This window comes from Bos mutus, chromosome 14 (genome assembly GCF_027580195.1).
Source record: "Bos mutus isolate GX-2022 chromosome 14, NWIPB_WYAK_1.1, whole genome shotgun sequence".
NCBI classification, from domain to species: Eukaryota; Metazoa; Chordata; class Mammalia; order Artiodactyla; family Bovidae; genus Bos; species Bos mutus.
This window is the reverse complement of record NC_091630.1, coordinates 44,818,548-44,830,676: the sequence shown is the minus strand read 5'-3', so window position 1 is coordinate 44,830,676 and position 12,129 is coordinate 44,818,548. Positions and strand designations below refer to the sequence as shown.

Below are 12,129 nucleotides of genomic sequence, written 5' to 3'. Positions count from 1 at the left end.
AGTTGAAGAAGGAAATGGCAACCCACTCCAGTATTCTTGCCTGGGAAATTTCATGGACAGGGGAGCCTGGTGGGCTACAGTCCATGGAGCTGCAAAAGAGTCAGATTCAACTTAGCAATTAAACAACAACCAAAGACAGTCACATTCTGAGCTTCTAAGGATTAAAATGTCAACATATGAATTTAGGGAGAGCACATTTCAGCCTGCAACATACAGAAATGGGAATAATTGGCTGTTTTATTCTCCAACTCTGGAAAAGGCAGAAAACATGGCTGTGCGAGTCAGTCCACACAGTCCTGGACATGCACTGTCCTGTAGCCTAGAGTTGTTAGACTCAGTTGTAATGTGTTTTTGGCTGTAGGTCATCCTGAAATGTAAGGAATTCATGGATTATTTAATTTAGCCAGCATTCACTGGCATGTGCTTGTTCTAGACATTGAGGATAATGTAGCAGTGAACAACAAAAGTCCCAGCACTCCTGGAGTTTTGATCAGTGAAATATTCAGCATGTCAGATGGTGGTGACTGCTATGAGAAAAGAGTAAGGTGAGGGAGGGGATAGAGAGTGCAAAGATGGGAGTGGGGGTTGCATTTTAAGTTAGGATGGCCAAAGAGGGCCTCACTGAGGAGGTGACATGTAGCCAGGACAGGAATAGTAAAGGGAGTGAGCCACGACCATACCCAGGGGAAGGGGTGGGGGAAAGAGCAAGCCCAGTGGCCTAGAGGTGGTGAGGAAGGAATAGCAAGGAGGCCAGTGTGGGTGCCATGGAGTGAGTGCTGGGGAAGCAGTAGGAGATGACCTCATAGAAGGGAACGGGAAAGGAACGACAGCTTTGTAAGTCAGGAGATGACTTTACCTTTTACTGTGAGCAAAGCTTGGTCTGTCTCATGGATTGGTAATCTGTAAAATGGCAAAGGTGGAAGCAGACAACCTGTGGGGAGACTTGCAATAGTCCAAGTGAATGAGAGATTGGTGACTCAGGCCAGAGCGGGAGCAGTGGAGGTGATGAGGTGGGGTTGGTGCTGGAAGTCCCCTACATTCAAACCTTCAAATTGCAAACTTTCAGAGATGCGAACATGTGTTCCATCAATGTCAGGCATGAGTGAAATTGCAGCTTTCCCTCCATCTCCTGTTGCTGACATTCCTTCAGCTCTGATGTCTCCCACCTCCTCTCCCTCCTCAGTAACTCTTCTTGCCTGTTCACTCAGTGCCAGCTCCTATATGCCAGCCGATGTATGGTACTACTGTACTTTTCAAGGTACTATGCTGCTGCTGCTAAGTCGCTTCAGTCGTGTCCGACTCTGTGTGACCCCATAGACGGCAGCCCACCAGGCTCTGCCATCCCTGGGATTCTCCAGGCAAGAACACTGGAGTGGGTTGCCATTTCCTTCTCCAATGCAGGAAAGTGAAAAGTGAAAGTGAAGGCGCTCAGTTGTGTCCGACCCTCAGCAAACCCATGGACTTCGGCCTTCCAGGCTCCTCCGTCCATGAGATTTTTTCCAGGCAAGAGTACTGGAGTGGGGTGCCATTGCCTTCTCCACAAGGTACTATACTACAAGATAAAAAATGTTTTATTTTTTGTTTGCTTTTTATGTATTATTTGTGTGAAAAGTATTATAAACCTACTACAGTACAGTACTTTATCACCAATCATGTTAATTGGGTACCTAGGCTAACTTTGTTGGACCTAAGAGCAAATTGGACTTATGAATGCACTCTTGGAACAGAACTTGTTCGTATGTAGGGGACTTACTGTCTTCTGAAGATGGAGCCACTGGACTTGCTGACTGATTGGATATGTGGTTGCTGCATGGCCCTCCCAGCTAACTGTGTGTATCTTGGCATCTGATCTTCCCTCTCTTGCCCCCAGCTCCCGACTCCAAGCAGGCCAGCCTCTTGACTGACCTTTATTTATATTTCTACTATTCTCTAACCTGAAATATTCTCTATCTTTCTGTTCTTTGGAAACCTTTGAGGTCCATTAAAAGTCCTACTTGCCTGACAGAGACTAGTCAAGTAAGTTGAATTTAATTCAGTTTATTAATGTCTTTAATAGGCATTATGTTTAGTTATTTTAGTTATTATGCTGAGGAATGCTGAGGAGGCATATTAAGTTATAGCTGGTATGGGACTTCTCTGGTGATCCAGTGACTAAGACTCAGGGGGCCTGGGTTTCATCGCTGGTCAGAGAAATAGATCCCACATGCCACAACTAAAGATCCCATATGCTGCTACTAAGACTTGGTGCAGGCAAATAAATATTAAAAAAACAAAAACAAAAACAATATAGCTGGCATCCTCAAGGAACTCCTGACTTTTGTCTTACTTATGGGTGTTAGTGTAATAGAGGGCTTCTCCCAGTGGCTCATCGGTAGAGAATTCGCCTGCATTGGAGTAGTCACAGAAGATTGTGGGTTCGCTCCCTGGGTTGGGAAGATCCCCTGGAGGAGGGCATGGCAACCCACTCCAGTATTCTTGCCTGGAGAATCCCATGGACAGCGAGCCTAGTGGGCTACAGTCCATGCGGTCACAAAGAGTTGGGCACGACTGAATTCACACACACACACACACACACACACACACACACACACACACACAGTGTAATAGAGCACTGTTGTGTGCATCCCTTGGTATGTGGCCGGTTGGCCTTCGTGGTTACTTGCCTCACCCGCCTCTGAGTTGACCATTAGTGGTCCTGCTCAGCCATTGGTCGGTGCCGCAGTGGCCCCGCCTCCAAGTGACCAAATCAACCAGTGACCATTAGTGGTCCATTCAGCCAACAGGCGGTGGAGTGGCGGTTGTCTGGCTGAGTCTGAGGTAAGAGGCGGATCCCAGCCTTTTCCCCTCTCCCTTGGGGGCCCTCTAGCCCACCCAGCCTTGGGCCAGAGTGAGAGCTGGGACCCAGGAACAGGCTGGTGGCTCTGTCCTGCCAGGCTCCAGAGTCCTCACCAAGGCCACGCACGGGCCAGGCCTAGGCCTTGAAGCAGCGGTGAACCTCTCCTGCATCCCCATCCCTGTGACCTCGAGGTGGCAGCCGTCTGCCTGGGATGCAGTCTGGGGACTTGCCCCCTACGCCTGGGCTGCCTGAGGGCAGATTGGATTCTGGGCGTTTGCCTCCCTCAGCGATGGCGGCTGGGCAGCATCTGGGGACCTGGCCTTGAGGGAGCCTGCAGCTGAGATTCGCCTCCTCTCAGCCAGGACTGGACTTCGGCGGGGTAGGAGTTGTCTGGGGACCTGGCCTTTCTTGTCAGGACAGAGAATCACATTCATTTGATGGAGGTTTATAGGAACATGGTCACCTGACCATGACCTGACCTGAAGAGCAAAGACTCTGACACTAAGACCTTTGCAACAACTACCCACAACCCTCCTTCTCTTTTCTTAGAAAAGGGCTTTCCTGAGAGCTTTCAGGGAATTGGGATTTTTAAAGGCATGAGCCACCCGTCTCCTTGCATAGTCCTGCAGTAAACTTTTTTCTGCCCCAGACTCCAACATTTTTGTATTTAGTTCAGTTCAATTCAGTCGCTCAGTCGTGTCCGACTCCTTGCAACCCCATGGACTGCAGCACACCAGGCCTCCCTGTCCATCATCAACTCCCCGAGTTCACTCAAACTCATGTCCACTAAGTCGGTGATGCCATCCAACCATCTCATCCTCTGTTGTCCCCTTCTCCTCCTGCCTTCAATCTTTCCCAGCATCAAGGTCTTTTCAAATGAGTCAGCTCTTTGCATCACGTGGCCAAAGTATTGGAGTTTCAGCTTCAACATCAGTCCTTCCAATGAACACTCAGACTGTTTTTGTATTATTTGGCTTCATTGTGCATTGGGTGCATGGACTTGCATTTCAGTAACAGTAGGAAGGTTAATTATACATATCACCAGGATTCGTCTATTATTCTACAGACTCAGCATTCCACTGGGAAGTCTAATAGCCATTTGGAGCTAGGACTTTTCATTTATACTCCTTTCCACATCTGTTTCTTCCGAAATCTTCCTCATGACATTATCCACCTAATTCCTTAGCCCCCAAACCAGAGGTATCCCTAATTATCTATTTCCTGTAACTTTCACATTGGATTTATCAATGACTCCATTTTCATTTTCCCCAGAACATATTTTAAAGCCAACTACATTTTTTTTTCAGCTGTGCTGCTCGTCTTGTGTGATCTTAGTTCCTCAACCAGGGATTGAATCCTGGCTGCAGTAGTAAAAATACTAAGTTCTAACCACTGGTGCGTGTATGTGTTCAGCTGCTGGGCTGCCAGGGAATTCCCCAACTACCTTTTTTATAAATTTAATTTTTACTTTATATCAGAATATAATTGATTTACAATGCTGTGCTAGGTACAGCAAAGTAGTTTGGTTATATATATATATATACAAATATTGATTCCTTTTCAATTTCTTTTCCCATATAGGTTATCACAGAATATTAAGTAGAATCCCCTGTATACAGTAGGCCCTGTTGATTATCTGTTTTATTTATAGAGTGTGTATATGTTAATCCCAAACTCCTAATTTATCCTTCCCTCCTACCTTTCCCATTTGGTCATCATAAATTTGTTTTCACAGTCTGTGAGTCTGTTTCTATTTTTTAAATAAGTTCATTTGTATTGGTTTTTTTAAGATTCCATATATAAGGGATATCATATGATATTTGTCTTTCTCTGTCTGACTCACTTCTCTTAGTTTAATAAATGTCTTAAATCCATCCATGTTGCTGCAAATGGCATCATTTCTTTCTTATGGCTGAGTAATAGCCCGTTGTATTTATGCACCACATCTTCTTTATCCACTCCTCTGTCAGTGGTCATTTAGGTTGCTTCCATGTCTTGGCCACTGTAAATAATTAAAGCCAACCATTTTTCACTGTCCACTGCTCACCACTTATGCCATCCTCATCTCTTTTCTCTGGCCTCTGCAACATCCTCTTAAACTGGCCTCTCTCCATTTTAATTCCTTCCCCCATACAATCAGTTCTCGTCATGGAGACCAGAGAGATCTTTTGAAAATGTAAATAAGTTACATAAGACTATTTTGATTGCTTAAAACCCCCAGTGGTTTTTCGCTACAGTTAGAGTGAAACCCCAACTTTATACCAAGGCCTCTAAGACCCTTCAAGATGGCCCTGCCTACCTGTCTGATTTCTATGATTCCCACCACCCCCCCATTATTTTCCATTTACATTGACCTATATTATTATTATTACTATCATTATTTGTATTACCAACATAATAAAACTCACACTTTTAAAGTGTACAATTCAATGATATTAAATACATTCACATTGCTTTGCAACTATCACCAATTTTCAGAATTTTTCATCATTCCAAACTGAAACTCTATACCCATTAAAAAGTAACTCCCCGTTTCTTCCTCCCCTTAGTCCCTGATAACCTCTACTCTACTTTCTGTCTCTGTGAATTTGCCTATTATGTGTATCTCATGAAACATTATTTGTATATATATGCATCTATGTTTATTTTTGTGGCTTGAACATATCAAAGTCATTGTCACCTCTGAGTCTGCGTTCCTGATCACAGCGTCCACAGAGTTGGTTGCTTCCTGTCACTCACTTAATGGATACTATAGTTGAGGTATCTCTACCCACTGCCACTCCCCCAACTTCTCTGTCCCTACCACATACTCAGTCTTTCTCTCATGGCCGGGTTAGATTTCTTTACTAGAATGTGCGTTTATCAATTGTTCATTGTTCCTGTAGTGCCTAGAGCAATATTTGGTGCTAAGAAGTGAATAAGCACACATTTATTATTTACAGTGTGCTATGTGCCAGAGTCATGCAAAATGAATAGAGACGTGCTTCCTGCCCTCAAGACTTGCACTATTTTTACGAAGAAGAATGATGTGTGAGCAAATAACTGTAGTAAACATTTTGAATGACCATTCAAGGATGATCAAGTACTGTGAATGACAGTGTGTTTGTGGCTGTTGGGCTGGGAAGGTGTGGAGGAGTCAAGGAAGGTTTAACAGAATTGTTGATATTTGAGTACATATTGAAGGCATATGAAGGAGTTTACAGACTGATGAGGACAAGGGCATTCCTGTCAGAAGGAACTGCGTATTTATGTAATGGAAATCCTGTTAAAGGAGTAAAATGAAGTGCTGTGATAGTTCAACTCCAACCAAGGCTTTCTCTTGTGATCTCCAGTGGTACTTACTGCCAACACTCAGAGTGGCACTGATTTCATTTCATGGGAACTTGGAGGCTCTTATTCTATGCTGGACCTGGTCACTACTTTCTATATTTATTAAACCAAATGTAGAATTTTACCATAAACATGGTGACTTTAAAGTAATAAAACTATTTTCCATTAGTTCCCAAACCTTTGCAAATAAATGAAGAATCACTTATTATATACTGTTATGTGATTTTTTTTTGACTCTTACATCTAATTTTTTTTGAATGTATGGTGGTCTTGTCTTTCTAGAAAAATCTTAGGCTTCCTGATGTAAAGATTAAGCTTACATTTCTATACTCCACCCTGCCTTGCTGTGGTGCTGGCTCAATACTGAGCAGCAATAGGGGTATTCTGACCATTTGTCTGATTGGATTGACTTGATAGTTTCATCATAATCAGACCAACTTCAGACATTAGGAACCTTAACTGAAAGTGGAGAATTGCCCTTATGACAATTGGTCCTGGTGATTCACTGCTTTTAACTTGTTCCCAGCTTTACTCCAGGGTCTTGATGGTTTTCTACAAGCTTATCACTGAGAAAGAAGAGATACATTGCACTGTGCTTGGCAATGCATATGAAAGTGCCCATGTTGATCCAATACCACGTCAACCTTTTCAATGGTAAGAAAGTGAATAAGTATACTAATTATGCAAACCTTCAAAAATCTAGGTGGAAAAGAAGATAATAAGGCACATAAGTCAATCAGTTAAGAGTTAACCACTACGAACAGTTTGTTATTTTGGTAAATATTCTTTTAGATATATGATAACATGTTAAAAACAGTAAAAATGGAATCATATTGGGTATATTGTTGGGTAACCAGCAGCTTTAAAACCTGATAGTATGCCACAAACATCTATATCATTAAATATCTTAAAAATTTATTTAAATGACTTTGAAAGTGAAAAGTGAAAGTGTTAGTCACTTAGTCTTGTCCGACTCTTTGTGACCCCATGGACTGTAGTCCACCAGGCTCTTCTGCCCATGGAATTCTCCAGTCAAGAATACTGGAGGGGGTGGCCATTTCCTTCTCCAGGGGATCTTCCCAACCCAGGGAGCGAAACCGGGTCTTCTGCATTGCAGGTGGATTTTTTACCATCTGAGTCACCAGGGGTTTAATGACTTTACATTAATTCAATAAATAGATGCACAATATTTATTCAGTTGGGTTTCTCTGGTAGCTCAACAGTAAAGAACCCGGGTGTCAAAGCAGGAGACTCCTGGATCAGCAAGATCCCCTGGAGAAGGAAATAGTAATCCATCCAGTATTCTTGCCTGGGAAATACCATGGACAGAAGAGCCTGGTGGGCTACAGTCCATGAGGTTACAAAAGAATCGGACATGACTTAGTGACTGAGAATTAGTATTTATTCACTCACCTCTGAGCATTTTTTAAAAACTTGAGGTATAATTGCTATATAACATTATAATAGTTTCATGTATACAATGTGATCTGATATCTGTATATACTGTGACGTGACACCATGATAAATTTAGTTAGCATCCACCATTTCACATAGTTGGGCTTCCCAGGTGGTGCTAGTGGTAAAGAACCCACCTGCCAATTCAGGAGACATAAGAGACACATGTTCAGTCCCTGGGTTGGGAAGATCCCCTGGAGGAGGGCATGGCAACCCACTCCAGTATTCTTGTCTGGAGAATCCCATGGACAGAGGAGCCTGGTGGGCTGCAGTCCATAAGATCGCAAAGAGTTGGACATGACTGAAGTGACCTAGCACACACACCTCACACAGGTTACAAATCTCTTTTCTTATGCTGAAAACTTTTAAGATCTACCTTTTTTTCTGAAATTCCCTGGCAGTCCAGTGTTCAGGACTCAGCACTTTCATTGTGGTGACCCAGGTTCATCCCCTGGTTAGGGCACCAAGAATCTGAATGCCACAAGCATGTTCCTCCCACAAGCCCCCAAAAGATCTATTTTCTTAGTAACCTTTAAATATGCAAAATAGTATTATTAACTATAGTCACCCAAGCTATACATTATATCCCCATTACTTACTTATTTTATAACTGAAGTTTGTATCTTTTGACCCCTTCCACTCATTTCTCCCACCTTCGGCCCCCTGCTTCTGGCAACCACAAGTCTGTTTTCTGAGTTGGTTTTTGTGTGTTTTCTGTGTTTGTTTGTTTTTCAGATTCCACATAAAAGTGAAGTCATATAGTGTTTATCTTTCTTTGTCTGACTAATTTCACTCAGCATAATGCCCTCAAATTTCATCAGTGCTGTTGCAAATTCAGGGTGTTTTTCTTTGGTCGTAATTGTCCCAGGAATGAGCATCTTTCATCAAGTATTTGTCAACATCCATGATTTGGTGAAATGACTGTTAATATAGCTCCTTCTGTGAGAATTTTATTGCAGGGAAACTCAATTCATTGAATGAGAGATGTTAACATTAATTTTTAAGGGTTGCATTTAGGGGCAAATTAAATAAAACTGGTTTAGTCTCTTTCTCCTCCTCCTCGGTGCTTTTATAAGTTCTTCTTGAAATTTCTTATTTAGGAAGATTTGTTTATTAACTCATTCATTCATTCATGTATTCAGTCTCTTAACATTTACTAGAACTCTACTTGATGTGTATTTTCTATTTTTAACCAGTGAAACATACAAAAAGGTGAGGAGAGTAGAGAAAAGAAGAGCAATGTAGAAAAGAACAGGCTAAAAAGTATGAAAATGGAACAAGTAATTTTATGAAAATATGTTTTGAGGAGTTCACCCACTTCCACACAGTTTAAAGTAATTCACTACCTTCAAACTACACCTTAACAATATAAGGACCAATGTAAGGGCACTAAAACACTAATCTATTTACATTATAGGGAGTTTTTTTTTTTGGTATTTGTATTTGTACAGAATTTTAAATTTTATTTTACTGTGGTAGGAACACTTTACATGGACTCTACCCTCTTCAATTTTTGAGTGTGCATTATTGTTGACTGTGGGCATGAAGTTGTATAGCAGATCTCTAGAGCTTAGTCACTTGCTTGACTGAAACTCTATGCCTGTGATTAGTTACTCCCCATTTCTCCATCCCCTAAGCCCCTGACAACTACTAGCCACTCTCTGATTCTATGAATTTGACTGTTTTAGATACATGGAATTATGCAGTATTTGTCCTTATGTGACTGGTTTATTTCCTTTAGCATAATGGAGAAGGCGGTGGCAACCCACTCCAGTACTCTTGCCTGGAAAACCCCATGGATGGAGGAGCCTGGTAGGCTGCAGTCCATGGGGTTGCGAAGAGTCAGACATGACTGAGCGACTTCACTTTCACTTTTCACTTTCATGCATTGGAGAAGGTAATGGCAACCCACTCCAGTGTTCTTGCCTGGAGAATCCCAGGGATAGGGGAGCCTGGTGGGCTGCCGTCTGTGGGGTCGCACAGAGTCGGACACGACTGAAGCGACTTAGCAGCAGCAGCAGCAATGTCCTTGAGGTTCATTCATATTGTAGCATATTGCAAAATTTCCTTTTTTAAAAAAGATTAAATAGTATCCCACTGTATGTATATACCACATTTTCTTTATGCATACATCTGTTGATGGACATTTAGGTTGTTCCCACACCTTGGATATTGTGAATAGTGCTACAATGAATGTAGGAATGCTAATGTCTCTTCAAGATCCTGATTTCAATTATTTTGGATAAGTACTCAGAAGTAGGTTTGCTGGATCACATAGTAGTAATATTTTCAATTTTTTTCTGAGGAATCTCCATATTGTTTTTTATAGCAGTTGTATCATTTTGCATTCCTACAAGCAGTGTGCAAACATTCCAGTTTCTCCACATCCTTTTCAACTCTTGTCATCTTTCTTTTCTTTTATTGATAGTAGCCAATCTGACTACTATCAAAACAAGAAAGAGGTGCGAGGTGACATCTCATTGTGGTTTCATGATTTGCATTTTCCTGATGCTTAGTGACAGGCATTTTTTCATATACCTGTTGGTCATTTGTATATTTTCTTTGAAGAAATGTACATTCAAGTCCTTAGCTCATTTAAAAATCAGATTGTTAGTTTCATTACAATTGAATTTTTGAAATTCCTTATATATTTTGGAGATCCACACTTTATCAGATATATGGTTTGCAAGTATTTTCTCCCAGTCCATAGGCTGCCTTTTCACTCCGTTGATTGTTTCCTTTTCTGTACAGGAGATTTTTGGTTTGATATAGTCCCACTTGTTTATTTATATTTTTGCAGCCTTTGTTTTGGTGTCATATCCATTAAATCATTGTAAAATCCAATGTCATGAAGTTTTTCCCATGTGTTTTCTTCTAGCGTTTTTATAGTTTTGAATCTTATGTTTAAGTCTTTAATCCCTTTTGAACTGGCTCTTGTTTGTGGTATAAGATAAAGATCCAGTTTCATTCTTTTGCATGTTTTCCCAGCACCATTTGTTGAAGAGACTTTCCTTTAAATATTGTGCATTTTTGGCATCCTTGTCAAAGATTAGTTTGCAGAATATATGTGGATTTATTTCTGGGTTCCCTGTTCAGTTCCACTGGTCTATATGGCCATATTTTTGACATTACCATACTATTTTGATTACTATAGCTTTGATATATAGTTCAAAATCAGAAAATGTGATGCTTCCAGATTTGTTCCTCTTTCTCAAATTTATCATCCTTATGGTTCCATATGAATTTTAGAGTTGTTTTTTCTATTTATGTAAAAAAAAGTCATTGAGATTTTGATAGAAATGTATTGATTCTATAGATTGTCTTGCATAAAATGGACATTTTAATAGCATTACCTCTTCTAAACAAGGAAGTGAAGTGAAAGTCGCTCAGTCATGTCTGACTCTTTGCAACACCATGGACTGTAGCCTGTCAGCTCCTCTGCCATGAAATTCTCGAGGTCAAAATACTGGAGTGGGTATCCATTCCCTTCTCCAGGGAACCTTCCCAACCCAGGGATTGAACCCAGGTCTCCTGCATTGCAGGCAGATTCTTTACCAGCTGAGCCACAAGAGAAGCCCAATGAACATAAGATTTTTTTTTATTTGTTTGTGCCTTGTTTAATTTCTTTCATCAATGTTTTGTAGTTTTCAACATACAAGTCTTTTACCATCTTAAGTAAGTTTAATCCTAGATATTTTATAATCTTGGTGATAGTGTAAATGGCATTGTTTTCCTAATTTCCTTTTTGTATAGTTCATCACTAGTATATAGAAATGCAACTGGTATTTTGTATTTTGATATTGTATTCTGTAGCTTTACTGAATTTTTTTTATTAGTTCTGACAATTTTTAATGGAGTCTTTAGGGTTTTCTTTATATAAAATTTTCCATCTGCAAACAGAAAATTTTACTTTTTCCTTTCTGGTATGGATGCCTTTTATTTATTTTTCTTATGTAATTCATCTGGCTAGGATTTGCAGTACTGTTGAGAGTGAGTATCCCTGTCTTGCTCCTGATCTGAGAGGGAAAATCTTTCAATTTTTCATTGTTGGGTATGATATTAGCTATGAACTTTTCATATATGGCCTTCATTATGTTGAGGCCATTTCCTCTAATTATAGTTTGTTGGGAATTTTTATCATGAAAAGGTGTTGAATTTTGTTGTCTATTGAGATGGTCATGTGATTTTTATTCTTCAGTCTATTAATGTGGCATATCGGTTAATTGATTTTTGTATATTGGACTATCCTTTGCATCCCAGGTAAAAATGCCTTTTAGTCATGGTGTGTAATCCTCTTAATGTGCTATTGAATTCAATTTGCTAGTATTTTGTGAGGATTTTTGCATGTAAATTCATCAGGGATGTTGGCTTATAATTTTCTTTTCTTGTGGTGTCTTTGTCTGGCTTTATAATGCTAGCTTCATAAAATGAGTTTGGAAGTGTGCCCTCTCCTCCATTTTTGGGGGGACAGTTTGAGAAGAATTGGTGTTAATTCTGACCTAAATGTT

General features: G+C 40.6%; 1 protein-coding gene across 2 annotated transcripts in view; it reads left to right on the top strand.

Moving 5' to 3' along the window:
* LY96 (lymphocyte antigen 96) overlaps window positions 1-12,129 on the top strand; it is a 33,371-nt gene that overhangs the window by 2,995 nt on the left and 18,247 nt on the right. The window contains exon 2 of one of the 2 annotated variants that reach the window (XM_070382243.1): window positions 6,693-6,820. The exons of the other annotated variant lie outside the window; for it this stretch is intronic. Within the exon in view, the coding sequence (XP_070238344.1) occupies window positions 6,769-6,820 (52 nt within the window). The 5' untranslated portion in view covers window positions 6,693-6,768. The remainder of the gene's footprint in view (window positions 1-6,692; window positions 6,821-12,129) is intronic. 2 annotated transcript variants of the gene reach the window in all.